The 18,836-nt window shown below is 35.2% G+C and overlaps 1 protein-coding gene across 1 annotated transcript; it reads left to right on the top strand.

Annotated features, from left to right (window-relative positions):
- Positions 1-2,919: 2,919 nt before the first annotated feature.
- Positions 2,920-9,290, top strand: LOC130804268 (alkaline/neutral invertase A, mitochondrial-like). Its single transcript, XM_057668656.1, has 6 exons — positions 2,920-4,085; positions 5,035-5,197; positions 5,297-5,508; positions 6,094-6,587; positions 6,686-6,734; positions 8,648-9,290. The coding sequence occupies exons 1-6, from the start codon at positions 3,234-3,236 to the stop codon at positions 8,972-8,974; spliced, it is 2,097 nt and encodes a 698-aa protein (XP_057524639.1). The 5' UTR covers positions 2,920-3,233; the 3' UTR covers positions 8,975-9,290.
- Positions 9,291-18,836: the final 9,546 nt, after the last annotated feature.

The following is an 18,836-nucleotide window of genomic DNA, read 5'->3' as shown; positions in this document are numbered from 1 at the left end:
AACGATCTTTTGTCATCCTAATTAGTGTGATTAATTAATTCAAAACAAAATTAATACACATATACACTTATTTATACCAAACAAATTTAACCCTAAAAATATATGAACTTTACATTGTGTTGTAAAATAAAATCACTTAAAATAATTAACATTGAATACTTCATATTCTAATTCTATATAACCAAACATATATTCTATACTTCATACTTCAATATAATCACCACATTATAAATAAAATCATATTCAAAATATAAATAATAAAATAAAATCATTTAACCCTAAAAATTTGTATATTCTAATTCTAAAAATTAAAAACATATGTACAACAACAAACCTCATTTTTAACAAAATACACATAAATCAAAATAATTAACAAATTAATAACATAACTTTGAAAAATATCAAACTCATTATACAAAATATATGTAATAATGTCAAACTCCCAAAACCCTAAAAATATGAAAAACAATAAAAATTAGCATCACTAGAAATTACCTTGTGTATGTAGATGAAGAACAATCACAATGTCACCTACAATGAAATAAGAAAAACAAAATTACTATACATAACCATTTTTTCCAAACATAAGTAAAAATAAATATAAAAAACACCGTTAATTCGTGAAAATTACCTTGAAGAGAGAAGATTTGTGGGTATATGAAGAAAAATTCGTGGGTTTATGAAGAACAGAGTATATGAGGAAGCAAATTCGTAGCCTTCAAATGTCGTGCTTAATTATGTCGTGAGTTTATGAGCAAATGAAGAAGAGAGCAAATGAAGAAAGCTTATGTCGTGGGTTTTATGAGGAAGAAGAAGCAGGAAGAAGCAAATGTCGTAACAGTAGAGTTTAAGTAAAATGACGAAGAACACAGAAGAACTTGAAACAGATTGAAGACAAGAAGCACGAAGAAGAAGCACGAAGAACAAAGAACAAATTGAACAACAAATGTCGTGGGTTTTTGAAGAAATTTTTGAAGAACTTGAAGAACAGCAAATGTCGTGGGTTTAAGGTGAATACAACAATATATGAGGGTTTTGAGCAAAATGAACGTTGAAACGCGGGTTTTAAATTTTCCAGAAGTAAAATGCTATAGGTTATTTGCTGCAGGCTGCAAAAAATCGCAGCATTTGTGAGATTATTGGCTGCGGGCTGCAAAAAACCGCAGCATTTGTGGCATATTTTTTTTCCTTTTTTTTTGGCTAATTATTGCTGCGTCTAAAGAAAATCGCAACAAATGACACGCATTAGATACGTTTTTTTCCACTAGTGTTAAGAATGTTGATAAAGTAAATTAAACAATATCATTTATTTGGAAGAAGATAATGAAAAAACCTACTTTAATTTGTAAAAGTACCTAATATAAGTACTGAAACTAACTACCATGTAGTAGAAATACGTTATTAAATATTTTCAAACGCCTACTACTATAACTATTACATATGCTTAGTATAACTAATTATATTGCTTACTTGGATAACTAAAATAGCCTATTATAACAATAATTGTGATCCCTCCGTTTTCTAATGTTCTTTTCATTTGGAATATTTCATTTTAAAGAAAGAGAAATTTAATTGATGTGACACATATTTAGAAAATAAAATATATCCATGTGAGATCTCATTAAATTCATTTTAATGCATACTTTTTTATTGTGTACTTTTTATAATTTTTTATTATGTATTTTTAAAGATACTAAGGTTTAAAATTTGCATTAAAAATTATAATGGAATGAACAAAAAGATATTAAGTGTTTTTAAAGAAAATACTTCTATTAACTAGAACAATATTTAAAAATATTAACTACAACTATTAAAAATACCTATTATTAGTTGGTCAATGCGTACTGTACTCTCCTTTATAATGCCTACTACGATCCTTAAGAAAGCCTATACACGTGTAAATGTGCTTTTCCTTGTTTATTTGCGGAAAATGGGAAGGAGTGATTCTAAATATCGCTTTTTGTTCAAATCGCCACATTTTTTTTACTTGTTTTGTATGAATGACACCGACCCGTCAGGCTTCTTCTGTTAATATCCATCCATTTGTTAAATACTTTACGTGGACGATTCTACCCTTACATAATATGTGTGAGCTAAATTACACATTTCTCCCTCCGCACTTTCTTGTCCCCTTTCTTATTTTTTAAACCTCCAAAGAATCAATTTTTCAAATTTGATTCATTTTAATTAAGTCTTTTATTTTCTCTTTTGACATATAGACACCAAATATCTTATTTTTAATATAATAACCTTTTTATGATATATGTCAGTCTGATGAAATTCAATTATATTTGTAATTATTTTTAAATTATTTTTTTTCTCATATTTACTCATTTCATATGCTTTTATGTAATCTTTTTCACTTTTTCTTAAAATTAATGTCAAATTGAATGTAATATTTGATTATAATATTTTCTAAATTATTATTTTATTATGCAATTTGTCATAAAATCACGCGTAAATTAGTCTAACTAATGTTTCATAATTGTTACAGTAAGTCTTGTAGGAGACCGCCTCACCGTGAGATAAGACCCATATAAGCAATCTAAAACATTAAACTGCCGTAAATTTAGAGAAAAAAATAATAAAATCGAAAGGGTAACCAATATCTTTAGATTTTGAGCCAGTCCATATTAAACTGTTGTATTAGACGCTGTTGTGAGCATCTCCTCATAATTTTACTTAGACATCATATATAAGTATCTACATTCTGCCTAAAATAGTAGCACCCATAAACACCCGTTTTTCTTTTTTGAGGCATCCCATTAAAAAAGGTGTGATCTAATACGTTGAATAAATATAAAGGGTTTTTGAGTAAAAGACAAACCTTATCCAATAAGAAATGGTGCACATGCAAGGGCATACTTGTAAAAGTAAGACGTGTAATTGCAGCTTTGATATTTCCAATTTTGATATTTCAAACATGACTCCTCCAATCTCTGTTCTTTCTCCATACACGCTTTTATATAAACCATTTTACTGTTCCTTCAAGCAACCAAATTGTTCTTCATCTCCAATCCTCAATTCCAGTTCTCTGATCATTTTCTTGTACTATTTTTTACTCCATTTCCCAGGTTTAATCGCTTGCTTATTCTTTTAAATTCACTATTTTTTTCAATTTTTTTGTAAATATATTTGTTTAGTGTTGTATAATCTGTTGAATCGTATTTTAAAGTTCAACAGAGCTGTAATTATTACTTTTTAAGATCAAGTTATTATTGATCTTTGATTTAATGACTTCTGGTAACTCAATTGGGATTTCTACGATGAAACCTTGTTGTAGAGCTTTAATTAGTAGTAGACATTCATTGATTTTTGGGATTTCTCGGAATATCATACTAATTAATGATTCGTCGACATTACCGTATCATTATAGATCGAATTGTAAACTTAGGTACTATAGAAATGATCGTTGTACATCCAAAATTCTAAGGAATAAATGTAAAAATGAATCGAATCGGATAGGTTTTTGTGATTCCGGTTCTAATTGGGGTTATCCTAGGGTTTTTAAACGATGCCGAATTAATGATAGTGGTAGGGATGTATCATTGATAGTGAATGTAGCATCGGATGTGAGGAACCATTCTACATCAACATCACCCTCATTGGGTGAAGCTCGTGTTAATGAAAAAGGGTTTGAGAGGTATTATATTCAAGGAGGGATGAATGTGAAGCCATTGGTGATCGAGCGAATCGAAAATGATGTAGGTTTAGGAGTTGAGGAAGAAAAAGATAGGATAGTTGTAGATACTAACCATTTAGAGGAGGTGAATGAGATTGATGTTTCTCCTCGTAAATCGAATCTTTTGGAGATTGAAGAGGAGTTGAATGAGGTTGATGTTTCCCCACGTAAAGCGAAACTTTCAGAGATTGAGGAGGAAGCTTGGGAGCTTTTAAGGAGCTCGATTGTGAATTATTGTGGAAACCCAGTTGGGACAGTAGCTGCAAATGATCCAAATGACAAGCAGCCACTTAATTATGATCAAGTTTTCATAAGGGATTTTGTTCCCTCTGCACTTGCTTTCTTACTCAACGGGGAAGGAGATATTGTGAAAAATTTTCTGCTTCATACGTTGCAGTTGCAGGTAATCTTTTGTTTACTGTGTCACTTCTATTTAGACTGCAGCTGTATGGTAATGTGTTTCATATTCTGATTTTGTCTATATTTTTTTGTTGCTGTTTGGTGTATCTTTATGTATCATGCTTGAACGAGTATTGGGTTGTTATAATGTGTTTTGGAATCCGAAGCTGCTTGATTTAGACTGTAATGTCTATGTCAGTAATAATTGGATTCTAATTTATCTTTTACTCCATGATTGATATTAGATGTTCGCACATCTTATGCATTGATGATATATAAATGGTTGTAAAGGTTCTTGTTGTCGATGATCGCTCACGTTAATTTGTGTTGATTCATGTTGTCGATCCCATATGTAGGAAACTAGGGATTATATACCGATCACTTCATTGTAAAGGTTTTTAAGGTTGCCGTGACCACAATAGAGAAATGATGGCATTGTTGTCGTTCAGTTTTACATTACTCAACTGTTCCTACATCTCAAATGAGGACTGAATTTTTTTAACCAGAATTTTGTAAATTACCAGATTTTTGGTTCCACTTGGCAAGAGAGAGAGGGAGCACGTGTGGGGCATAGTTAAGTAAAGACAAGGTCCAAATTGATGAAAAAACCAATATGCAATGACTAAATCTAATATCAAAAAAATTATATATTGTAAATTATCATGCAATGGTACAGAGAAAGAGACAAACAGGATGAGGAACCTCATTTGCACTCTGTAGGGATTACTTTACTATCAGGATGTTGAGATTAGAAGAAAGGGTGTGAAATTCAAGTTAGGATAGTTAAGTATATTTTCATACATTTCAAATTGGAATAACTAATGATGATTATTATTTTGGAAAGGGAGTAGGCTTTAGTTTGTTTGAGGTCTAGTTACACTGTGCCGGAAATTGCAGTAGGTATGCTATATGATTTTAGTATACTAGATCTAAATACCCTCTTCCTGATCCAGAGTTGGGAGAAAACTGTAGATTGCTATAGTCCTGGACAAGGATTAATGCCAGCAAGCTTCAAAGTTAGCACGGTGTCTCTCAATGGAAAAGGAGCATTTGAAGAAGTTCTGGACCCAGATTTTGGTGAATCAGCCATTGGACGCGTGGCCCCTGTTGATTCTGGTAATATGTTTACCTAATTGTTGAAGTGTTTACCCAGTTCATGACAAGTAAAAGTCATGACTGTTTTTGAGATATACTTATTAAGCTATTGATGTGCAGGGTTGTGGTGGATTATATTGTTAAGAGCTTATGGAAAGATTACTGGCGATTATTCACTACAAGAAAGGGTGGATGTCCAGACTGGGATACGCTTGATATTGAACCCTTGCTTAACTAATGGATTTGATATGTTCCCTACACTTTTAGTGACTGATGGTTCTTGCATGATTGATAGGCGTATGGGCATACATGGTCATCCTCTTGAAATTCAAGTAAGTTATCTTATTCTTGACCTTAAATCGTGCATAGCAACAACACCAGTAGCATATATGTATTCATTCCTGCATCTTATTGTCAATGGCCGTAATTGTGTGATTTATCTTTTTGGTTATACATCATATACACATTTTGCTGCATTAACAGAAAAGTCCCCGTTTCCATAGGAAATAAGCTAATCCGTGTCCTAGAAAGCAATACACCGTTGTAGTTTCTCATCTTTGCTGTTTTCTTGATTTCATAGTTCCGAGAAGTTGGAAGAGCTAAACTATTTGTCTTCAGAAGCAGATTAACAATATCCTACTAGAATTTTTCTTTCTATGTAGAAAAGGATTATTTGAAACTTCTCTCTTCCCATGCAGATGAAGTCCGATGAGATCCCATCATGTTATACTATGCATTAAATGTCAAATTGACAGATGATTGTGGCTTCTTTAGTAAACTAATAATATTCACAAAATAGCTATGTGAGATTTTTTTTTGCTTTTTCAAATTGTTCTGTCTCCTGATTAGACTGAAATAGAAAATGTGGCATATTAGCTTCATTTATGTCTTGATTTTTCTCTCCCTTGGTCTTGCAGGCCTTATTTTATTCAGCTTTACGGTGCTCGCGCGAGATGCTGATTGTCAATAACGGAACTAAAAGTTTGGTGGCAGCAATCAACAACAGATTGAGCGCACTATCTTTTCATATGAGGGAATACTATTGGGTTGACTTGAAGAAGCTCAATGAAATATATCGTTACAAAACGGAGGAATATTCAACTGATGCCATTAATAAGTTTAACATATATCCAGAACAGATACCGTCATGGTTAGTTGACTGGATGCCTGAGCAAGGTGGTTATTTCATTGGTAATCTCCAACCTGCTCACATGGACTTCCGTTTTTTTACACTTGGGAACCTTTGGTCTATTGTCTCATCATTGGGGAGTCCCCAGCAAAATGAGAGTATACTTAACTTGATTGATGCAAAATGGGAAGATCTTATAGCGGATATGCCTCTTAAAATTTGTTACCCTGCTTTGGAGTCTGAGGAGTGGCGCATCATCACTGGCTGTGATCCAAAGAACACGTAAAGTCTATTACTTTTGCTTCCAGCTGTTTTTGCATAAAGAATGGGTTAATTTTGAAGTTTGGTACGAATGTTTGATTATCTTATTTTGTATGCAGCCCTTGGTCATATCATAACGGTGGATCTTGGCCAACACTCTTGTGGCAGGTATGTATCTTTTGATGTTTGCTGCAATTGTTTTCTGAATAATCCCCATATATGGTTTTTGTCTTTTGGGTGGTAGTATTCATTAATCCCCCGATCCAAATTCTTAATCTATGAGTGTATCTCTGTAAAGTATATGTTAAGGTTTTTTCCTTCAGAATTCTGTTGTTTCTGACTTTCATTTCATTTCACTAAAATTAATGTTAGTTATTTCTGACTTTCATTTCATTTCCTTCTTAACAAGTTTAAAAATGAAGTTAATAATAATTTTCCTCATCACAAAAGATAAAATTTCACATAATCATACATGAACAGAGTACACTTCCATAGTTTAGCTGTAAAATTTCCGAAAATCTTTTTTCTATGAAGGTTCGACCTTATGGAAGAAATAGCTAATTAGGGACATGTACTTAACACTAGGAAAACTACAACTTCTAAAAACTAAAAATAAAGAACTTCCTAGCTTATTATTGCCTGTATCTAGGCTTTTTTCTGAACTGCCCATGGGCCAGATTAGAAATAGGGGCCTTATCGGCATCGCTAAAAATTTTCCATTAATATCCTCATAATGTTTTTCATCAAATCCATGAAAAGCTAAATTACTTTGTGATTCTTTTGAATTCATTTTTTTTTCACAACAAGATGTATATTTTCGTGGCAACATTATTATAATATGTTAATCACAAGTTCGTAAAAGAAACGGTCTCACCGTTAGACATGCCTCATAATTGGGTTAAATAGTCCAATAATAGAAACTTTTAGCTTATGGACTTTTTGTTTTGAGATCGTCTCACCGTGAAAGGGTCTCATATAAGACGGACTATTAATTATATAAGTAAAATTAAGATGAAGCAATATAACCCGATTCCTAAATACTGAGTATCAAGCTCTCCCAAATTGCAATCCCTTTAATTCAATGAATCGTGAACATTACATGCCAATAATATTCCACTATCACTCTTAATTCTTTACTTTTTTTAATATTTAAATATAAATTAAACTTATCGAATTTTTGAAATATGGGCCCTGGGTCTTTGCCGCACCCGCCCGGGTCAAATACGGCTCTGCCTGTATCTCCGTAACTGATTGGAATAATCTTAACTAAAAAAGTGAGAGTAAATGTGATGTGGTAAACTAAACTGAACTTTAAAAAAGTTGAGGACAGTAAGCGGCAATTGTTGCTTCCTCTCCATCCCCATACTTTCGATAATTTTGTATGTGTTTTTTTTTTTGTCCATTAATGATCTTCATGACAATTTGGGACCTGAGGGAACGGAAAAAGTACAACACGTTTGTTTATAGGTACTAAATAGTGGGGTTAGTAATGAAAATTTAACGTTTCCATGATCATGTTTATCACCCTCTAATCATTCTTTTTCGTCACAAAATTCATCCTCACTTATTATCACTTGAAATTGTGGTATTGAGTGGTAATAGAAAATTATAAAGTAAAAAACGTGTTTGAGGGTGAGAGCTGAATTACCATGGAAATGACATAGTACATTTATTAAAATTAAAACCAAAATTCATCCCCAATAGCACAATCTAATACCAAGAACCAAACGCCCCGTGACATATGGCCACATAATTAGTTTTAAACACAGGATTACACGATGCAATCTGCTATATGATTTTACTGCCAAGTCAAGGCTGAAATGAGCCATAAATAGACTGCCTTAGGATTACGAGAATGTCACTAGTGAAAAGTAACTAATGTTTTTCCCAAGCTTAGTTTCTGGGGCTACGCTGTGGACAATTCAGCAACACGGATTACAATTGTGATCGCTGCAATTGTTGTCATCAATTATTTTAATTCAAAATAGTAATTGTAAGAACTATAAGAATTGCTCAAAAAAGAATACAAGCATTGTGGTACAGGATGATATTCTCTAGTCTGAACTTTGCCTGTTTTGCAGTTTACTCTAGCCTGCATGAAGATGAAGCGTTTAGATCTTGCTGAAAAGGCTATAAGTGTGGCTGAGAAAAGACTTTCAGCTGACAAATGGCCAGAGTACTATGATACTAAGAAGGGACGGTTTATTGGTAAACAAGCACGGCTATTTCAAACTTGGACCATTGCTGGGTACCTGACGTCAAAGAAGCTCCTAGAGAATCCTGATCTCGCTTCTTCACTGATGTTCGACGAGGATTACGAGCTACTTGAGATTTGTGTTTGTGCTCTTAGCAAAGCAGGCAGAAAGAAGTGCTCGCGTGGTGTTACAAGACATCAGCGGACTGCATAGTTTGTAGTCGTACTACTCGGAATAATAAATTTCTTTTGTAGAAGATATTGTTCATAAAATTTAACATTTAAATTTAGCAAATAGACTTGGTTATTTAAGTGTTCCCTTTGCTCTAAAACTTGAGAAACAACTTCATGGGAAATCTTTAGGCGATACGTAGTTGCGCAAGCTGTACATAGTTGGGATCTCGGAGCCAGGCACGTTTCTTTCGTGACTGCTCCTCCTTCATCGTCTTGAATCACTCTGCTCGCCCCATTAGTTTGTTTTGCTTCATTCTCAAGATTTATGAACTTATTTTACTGGAAGAAATTCTCCACCATTATTGTTAAGTTCATCACCATATTCATCGTCTCATCATATTCTTCGCAATCATCATAATCATCCTCATCATTTTCATCTTACTTGCATTAATTTTATACTCTAAATTCCCTTTTACTAATAATAACAAGTAATCGTTCTGTTCAACCCATTAGTTTTATACTCCTTTTGTTCTTATTGAATTTTTCCGTTTTTCCCAAATGAAAATTTCACTTAGTCTATGTTTAATTTTAGTAAGTAGTAATGTTAGGAGGGCAAAGAGCCAACAAGAATTGGATTTTTTTTTAGTTTATTAAATTTACCTTAATGAAGTGTGACTTCATTTTAGCTTGTTGAGGAGTATTTCTCACTTTATTATCAAGCATTAAGTTATTTACTTCGAATATTTATCATTATTTGTGTTACCTATAGATTAGATAAATTTAATTTAATCAAACTAAATAGATCTTAAAAATGTTTACCGAGAAAGATTGAATTTTTTGGATTAAGAATGTTAGGAAAATTTAAATTTTGTATTAAGTGTAAAAAAGATTGCATTTTTCACTCAAGATATTGATAAATTTAAATTTCTGCATGCGAACACTGAAACGTTCAAATGCACAAATAACCGAAATAAGGAAATTTGTTAACATTGAGGGTTTTTGTATAGAACGATTTTGTTAAAGTCATCATTGTAGTCAAAATTAGCTTATGTAAGGGCCGTTGTTAATTTTATACATATTAGAGTACAAGTTTTTGTGTGATGTTGATTATCAAGGAATCACTGTCAGATTTTATCACAAATCTCCTTATCGGTTTATTGAATATTTCTCATAGATTTTGAAATAAAAATATGAATTTTGAGTCGCTTTAAATTTACCGAAATTTGACTCTCCTGATTGTAAAATTTTATTATGGCTTGTTTGGCAACATGGAATTGAATTCCAAATATTGAATGGGGCCAAATATCTTGTTTGGCAAGTTTAGAATTTGTAATTTAGAAATGCATCATTTATTTTGAAATCTTAGAAGAAGTAATAAATGGGCCAAACTTTTACACTTCAAAATATAGCCTTTTACCCTGTCATTTGGAAATTCTGTTAACCACTATTTTTGTATCTTTTCAATTCTTCTCTCAATTTTTCTATAAACCTTAATTTTTTCCCCTTTTCTCTCTCTTTACAAGCTTCTGTAATAAGAGAGCACAACCATTAATGGTTGATTATTGTTCAAGCTCGAGTACAAGCAAGAGTGCGCGTTTGGCGTTGGAAACTCAAACTGAACAACAGTATGCCATAGCAAGAGGCTCGTGTTTGAGAAATAGAGGTACTTGTTGCTCCATTTCTATGAAATTATAGCTTATTTAATCATTTTAACTAAACTTTGATTATCTCTAAATGTTTTTGATCTTAATTCTTGGCATCATTCATAAAACCATAGTTATTATTTCGTGTTAAGTTTTTTTTTTTACATTACTATCAAACATGGTGCAAAAACTCGCCCGAGTTGACTCGAAACGGGCGAGTTGGAACGATTTTGCAGTATACCGTTCCGAAACCCGTTTCTACATTACGATATAGGCCTTTTGAATTGAACTTATCGCTTGTGACGCTCGCGATTTGCTTTTGTTTGGGGCAAAATCATGTCAAAACCAACAATTCTACCCCAAAATACCCAAAAAAAAAAGAAAAAGAAAAAATAACTAAAAAATACTTTCTAATGCGACTGAGAAACTATTATACTGATGTAAGGTTAGGACGTGAAGCTTTGAGTGCTTGAAAATGGAGTAGATGGGTAGTTTGTGTTAGATTATGCATTACAGTTACTTAGGAGCAGTTACTTAGGAGCAGTTACTTGTATTAGTGGTATGTAATGTTGCAGTTACTAGATCTTCTTAGGAGCAGTTATTTTAATTTCTGTATAAATAACCATCATCAATTGATTGAATCATATACAAGAAATATAATACAAAACCACAAAAACTTGCTGGTTTAACAGAAAAACATGATATCAAAGCCGATGGTTCGATCAAAAAATTTTAAAATGGTAGGTTCGAAAAGAATGGCGTTCCTACCCTAATTGATTTCTCCACCCACAAATGACCCAGCGTACAACCAATGGGTCAGAAGTGATTCGATAGTTATCTCATGGATTCTGGAAAATATAGAGCATGATCTAGTTAATCAATATCTCGATTTCCCGACATCCAAAACATTGTGGCAAGGGATAGAAACACTGTATAGCAGTGGGAGAGAAGGCTTGCAAATTTTCGACTTAACAGTCAAAACCAACAAGATCCAACAAGGGCAAGACACCATTGAAACATACTACAGCAAATTGATTGTGTTATGGAAAGAAATTGACAGAAGACAACCAAATCCGATGAAGGATCCATGCGACATAATTATTTATAATCAAATAACTCAACAAAACAGATTGTACCAGTTTTTAGGAGGCGTCAATGAAACATACAACAAGGATAGAAGAGATCTCCTACTCTTAGACCCTCTTCCCACAGTGGACGAGGCCTATGCAAGTATCAGAAGGGAGATCCTGAGACGAGGAATCATGAAGACAAACCCCTCATCTGATTTGGAGTCACCGGACACCGGAGGAATTTTTTCAGTCAGAGGGAAAACTTACCGGAGGGATGATGAAAGATCTCACCTGAAGTGCACTTATTGTGGTGGTACTAGGCATACAAGGAACGAATGCTTCAAAATCGTGGGGTATCCAGATTGGTGGCCGGATTCTAAGAAGAAGGGAGAAAGAAAGCCGGCGCGTTTTTCAGATCAAAGTCGCATGGGAAAGGCAGCAGTAGAATGGCGCCAAGAAAGATCCATCACCATGGAGGAAGGAGAGAAAGCAGGTGAAGCCATGAACGTTACAGCCACAGAGAACAAGGAAGAAGGTGCCAGAAACCCTAGAGGAGGCGCCTCAACAGTGAGAAGAAGAGAAAGGGGTAAAGGAAGGGAAGACCCCCCATCTCCTTTTAAAGGAAATGAAACCCTAAAGGAGGGGGGGTCACGTGGCTTTTTTCAAACCCAAGAGTCACGTGGCTCATCATCTTCCTCATCCCATATTTTTTCTGTTTTTTCGTCCTCATTTAATACTTCGTCTTATTTTGATAAGGGTTGGATAATCGATTGTGGTGCCACCGCTACAATGTCGTATGACCCAAACGATTTTTTGACTCGTGACACCCCTATAAAAACCACTATTAAAACAGCCAATGGGGAAGGGATTAAAGTGAGCGGAGCTGGAACAATTTCTCTTACAGAAAAACTTACTTTAAAAAATTGTTTATTTGTCCCCGACTTGTCTCATAAATTATTATCAGTAAGCCAACTTACTAGAGATCTCGGTTGTTCTGTTCTCATTGAGCCCGGATGTTGTACTGTGCAGGATGTTCGGACAGGGAAAGTCATTGGGCGTGGTATTGAAAAAGGAGGATTATACTACTTGGAAGGGGAGACTCAAAAAGGCAAAGCTGTTCTTGCTCGCGGGTCAGAGGAAAGACAACTGTGGACGTGGCATCGACGTTTAGGGCATCCATCAATAGGGTATTTAGAAAAACTTTTTCCTCAATTTATAGGAATAAAAACTGATTTCAAATGTGAAACTTGTATTCGTGCAAAGAGTCATAAACACTCATACTCTACTAGTTTGAATAGAACTGATTTACCTTTTATGCTGATTCATTCTGATGTGTGGGGTCCTGCACCCGTCATAGGGTTACATGGTTTTTCCTATTTTGTCACATTTATTGATGATTGCACCCGGATGAGTTGGATTTACTTCCTCAAACACAAATCGGAAGTATTTCATGTGTTTGTTGAATTTTATAATATGATATGCACTCAATTTCAAACTCAACCCCGCATGTTTAGAACAGATAATGGTGGAGAATATGTTAATTCAAACATGCAACAGTTCTTTAAACAGAAAGGGCTTATACACCAAACCACTTGTCCCAATACACCTCAGCAAAATGGAGTGGCCGAACGGAAAAATCGCACACTTCTTGAAATGACTCGTGCGCTTATTCTTGATTCTCATGCTCCGACTTATCTTTGGCCTGAAGCCATCGCCACTGCTAACTACCTTACCAATAGACTTCCCTCAAAGAGCCTTCAATACCACACACCTCTAGCCACCCTCCAAACCTATTTCTCTTTACCTTCCTCACATACCCTACATCCTCGTGTTTTTGGGTGCATAGTTTTTGTTCACTGTCCAGCGAGAGTAAGAAACAAATTTGAACCGAGAGCAGTCAAATGTGTCCTTATTGGGTATGGGAGGAATCAGAAAGGTTATCGGTGTTATGACCCCCTGACTAGAAAGATCTATACCACCATGGATTGCGAGTTCATTGAGAACGAATATTACTACCACCCTCTTCGATGTCAGGGGGAGAATCACAGTGACGATCTCAGATGGTTAATCAGTCCACGGTTGTCCAACTTAGACCCAAAAGACCAAGTGGGCAATGCTACAGAGTTACCCCACCAAGACGTTTTCTCCACTTCTCTACCATTACCAATCCTGTCTGATCATCAGGTAAGTCATTCAGATCTCGATAGTAATATTGCTCCAGAAAATACTAATACTGATAATATAAGTGATGATCATATGGATGAAGAAGTTGTTACAGATACAGTTAAAACAGGGAATCATGATAGCCAAGGTGTTGGTGGTGAATCATATATGTTACCTTCTCGCTCCACTCGAGGGGTCCCTCCAAGAAGGTATGATCCTGAGTATGAAGCACAACGTTCAAGATATCCTATTGAGAAGTCTTCTAAATCAGGAAATATGTCACGAAGTGCCTTAGCATTTAAGGTAACTTTAGATACAGCCAAGATCCCAAGAACAGTAGAAGAATCCCTTATATCTGTACATTGGAGAAAGGCGATGGAGGAAGAAATTAATGCTCTTAACAAGAATGACACATGGGAGAAATGCATCCTACCAAAGGAAAAGAAAGTTGTCGGGTGCAGATGGGTGTTCACGATCAAGTACAAGTCAGATGGCATGATTGAAAGGTACAAAGCTCGATTGGTGGCGAAAGGATACACTCAGACATATGGAGTTGACTACTCAGAAACATTCTCTCCTGTTGCTAAGCTTGATTCAGTTCGAGTTCTGTTCAGCGTTGCCGCAAACTTAGACTGGCCCTTACACCAATTTGATGTTAAAAATGCGTTTCTACATGGAGATCTACAAGAAGAAGTGTACATGGAAGCTCCACCAGGGTTTACATCAGATTTTTCGGAGAACGAGGGATGCAAATTGAGAAAGGCTCTGTATGGGCTAAAACAATCTCCCAGAGCGTGGTTTGGAAGATTTACCTCTGCAATGAAGAAATTTGGCTACAGGCAAAGCAATTCAGATCACACCTTGTTCCTTAAACGAAGAGGAGGCAAAACAACGTGCTTAATAATTTATGTCGATGACATGATCATTACCAGGGATGATAGAGATGAAATTGCAACTCTGAAAGGGAAATTATTTCAAGAATTTGAAATGAAAGATCTAGGTAGGCTGAAGTACTTCCTAGGGATTGAAGTTCTTAGATCGAATAGAGGAATTTTCATATCCCAAAGGAAGTATGTTTTAGATCTGTTAACTGAAACAGGGATGCTGGATTGCAAGCCTATCGAGACACCAATGATGATGAACCATGGACTACAGATGATCGAAGGAGGAAAGTTAGCTGATCGCATGCAGTATCAACGCATGGTAGGGAAGTTGATCTACTTAGCTCATACAAGGCCAGATATTGCATATGCAGTAGGAATAGTCAGCAGGTTCATGCACACGCCTCAGGTTCAACATATGGATGCTGTTTATAGGATTCTAAGATATCTCAAGGGATGTCCTGGTAAGGGAGTCTTTTATCAGAAGAATGGTCATCTTGACCTTGTAGCATATACAGATGCAGATTGGGCAGGTGATAGGGATGATAGAAAGTCAACTTCAGGCTACTTTACTCTTTTGGGAGGAAATCTAGTCACGTGGAAGAGCAAGAAACAAAAGGTGGTGGCCATGTCTAGTGCTGAAGCTGAATTTAGAGGTGTAGCAAAGGGAATCACGGAAGTCTTATGGCTGAGAAAGTTACTTACTGAACTAGGATTCCCTCCTAAAAGGAGTTGCGAGCTGTACTGCGATAATCAAGCAGCTATCAATATTTCAGAAAATCCGGTTCAACATGATCGCACCAAACATGTGGAAGTGGACAGGCATTTTATAAAGGAGAAATAAGAAGCTCAAGTAATTAAGCTTCCGCATGTGAAGTCCAAGGATCAGCTAGCAGACATTCTCACAAAGGCAGTTGGAACTCATTTTTTTGAAGAAGTTTTGTGCAAGCTGGGTGTTGGTGACCCTACGACCCAACTTGAGGGGGAGTGTTAGATTATGCATTACAGTTACTTAGGAGCAGTTACTTAGGAGCAGTTACTTGTATTAGTGGTATGTAATGTTGCAGTTACTAGATCTTCTTAGGAGCAGTTATTTTAATTTCTGTATAAATAACCATCATCAATTGATTGAATCATATACAAGAAATATAATACAAAACCACAAAAACTTGCTGGTTTAACAGAAAAACAGTTTGATTGGAAGATAAGAAAAGGATGAGAAAGGATGGTATAGTACTCTGCAAAAAGTTGATTGAATCAACTTTTCTACTTGTTTCTATAAAAATCCCATGTGATTTTGATGGTGGCGGCTGCATGCCTAATACTTCATGAATTTTTTTGATTATTTTTATAAAAATAGTCCATCTGTTTATTTTACTAGTCCTATTTTTTTCACACTTGTCGAGGTAACATTTTAACTCTTAATATATTTTAACTTATAGATTAAGAATAAAATACAAAATAAAAGTGATTAATAAATAGTGACAAAAAATAAATGGGACGAGTAACCGGAACTGCGACCGCGTTTTAACATCATGACTATATCTTAAATTATTGTGGCCTCGTGTTTGGTTCAAGAAGAGTATTTATATTGTTATTGATTATTCATGATTAACAACGTGGAAGCTCTATGATGATTTTTGTTTCATATTTCATCCTTTAAATATCAAATGCTAAGAAATAATTTTAATTTTACATCTTTTAATTGTAGAATATTTCAGAAGAATTAATTATTCAAGAGTCACGAAAGCATGCAAGGAAAAATGATGATGATAGAGATAATGTTTTGTCAATTGTGAGTTTCATTTTAGTAGTTTTAGGAGCACAATATAGTCAAAACCGGGTGAGAGAGGTCTCTTGGGATGAAAATTTTCGTGCTCAAAAGAGGGCCTTTTGGATGTTAGACTTGAAAAATAATAGGATATGTAACATTTTGCAAATCAATGGAGGATTAAAGACTACTAGATATGTAACGGTGAAAGAAATTGTTGCAATGTTCCTTCATATTCTTGCCCATGATTTAAAAAATAGAGTAGTACAAGGGATCTTCGCTCGTTCAGGAAAGACAGTGAGTCGTGATGTGCTCGTTTTTAGAACACACTTATCTCCTCATTGTAGTGTCGAGTCTCGCGTTTTAGAATGCTTTTTACACACTTTACGCATGATTCTACCTTGTTCTTGTCTCCATGGTGTTTTGAGGTATTTTCGGAGATTTCAAGGTATTTTACGTTGCGTACGAGACTTAGATGCTTTAATCGAAGATGAGACACGAGTATCGAAGCATTTCCAAGCGCTACAAGTCATCTCCGAAGACTTCACCAAGCCTAGAGACCATTTCGCACTTAAACGAAGCAACAATGCATAAAGAAGCTAGCATTTGACCGAATGCTTGTTACATTCGGGCAATGGAAGAGCAATCCTTCAAGACCAAGCCTCAAATCTTCTAAAAAGGCCGAATCCAAGTTCATTCGGTCGAACATGAGTTGATTCGAGCGAATGCATGTCCCCATTCGGGCGAATGGCTCATGAAGTCCATTTCTCGCGCTCAGAACTTGATATTTTTCCCGAACTAAGCCCATTCGGGCGGATTGTCTTTCATTCGGGCGAATGCCTTTACCCATTCGGGCGAATAGACTTAAAAAGCTGCGCGTGTCGATTTCTTCGCAAGCTTAATCCCGTGGGTTATTTTAGGGCTTTTGTTCCCTTAGTCTTTAGGATATAAATACCCCCTTGGATCTGAATAAACCCCATGCCTATTATGAGAGCTCTTATGCCTCACTTTAGAACATCAAACATTTATTTTTTTTTTCTTAGTTTTAAACCCTAGATTAGATTTGTAGTTCTTCATTTATGCTTTCATCTAGTCTCATGTCACTTCATTTATGTAAGTTTATTTCTTTAATGCTTTGATGTCTTTATTGCTTTCCTCTATTGCTTTCTTCTATTGTTTCCCTTTACTGCTTTCATGTTCTTCAATTCCTTTAATGCTTTCCTTGTTTATTGCTTTTGCCTCTAGTATGTTATAATAGTTTCTTTAGGGGTGTTAGGCTAGAGAAACCCTAGGTTTGGTCTTGTCTTCAGTGTTTAGGATTAGGGTTGAGGTTGATGATGGTTGTTGATAGATATTCGATTCGAATCTTGTCCTGCCACTTCTAGAGAGACATAGGGCGATTATAGGTCGTTCGTGTGGGTTATAAGGTCACCAACTTCCTCTCGATATCTAGAGTGTCTTGATTGATTATCGTAACGAACTCCCTTGACCTAGCTTATCTTTATCTCCAATAGACCATCCTAGGGTGGACATAGCCTAATCTCCGCTTGCCTTTCATTGTTGAGTTTCGCTTTTTATTCTTGTTATTAGTTAAGTTCACCCACCAACCAACCCTCTATATAACCTTCCCACACAAAGTCTTTAGTCTAGCATCCCTTGTCCTTGTGGTTCGACCCCCGACTTACCATTACACTCGTTGTAGTAGTATTAGGGTGATTATAAATATTGTTTGTATAGCCAAGGCTTTTAGTATTAACGACGTGCTAGAAGTCGGTTATCAATTCGTCAGTTTCACATCGTACTTGAAGCCGTACTAAAACTAGGGAAGTACTATATTAAAACAGTTAGTCACAATACTGATTATTCTGAGGACATTAAGTTGAGGTACTTTAAGGGTGTTAAGGAACAAACAAATGGATGCAATTCTCATTTTGACTCATTTTGTAGTTTCTCTATCAATAATGAACAAACAAATGAAAAGGCAGTTGGGTTCAAGCTCAACATCAAAGAGAGGTTACGTATCTTAGATTCCCCAAATGGATGCAATTCTCGCTTCAACATTAATTGATCAAATAAATGAGGGGAATAAAGGTGAAGGTGATTTCAAGCCTCAAGCTTATCAAGCTGTTTTTGACAAGTTAAGGAATGAATTAGACAAATTTATTATGATGGATCATGCCAAAAATAGGATTAAGGTATGGAAGAAACATCATACAATCATCACCGACATTCAAACTTACACTAAGTTTACATGGAATGATGAGAAAAAATATGCTTGAGATTGGTATGAATGATTTTGCCCAATGGAGCAAATATTGTAAGGTATGCTATTCTGATTGTCAATCAAACACAATGAGATTATATCCTTATGTTG

The sequence above is a fragment of the Amaranthus tricolor genome, chromosome 2 (genome assembly GCF_026212465.1).
Source record: "Amaranthus tricolor cultivar Red isolate AtriRed21 chromosome 2, ASM2621246v1, whole genome shotgun sequence".
Taxonomy (NCBI): Eukaryota; Viridiplantae; Streptophyta; class Magnoliopsida; order Caryophyllales; family Amaranthaceae; genus Amaranthus; species Amaranthus tricolor.
The sequence above is the reverse complement of the archived record's forward strand: the minus strand, read 5'-3'. Positions and strand labels throughout refer to the sequence as shown.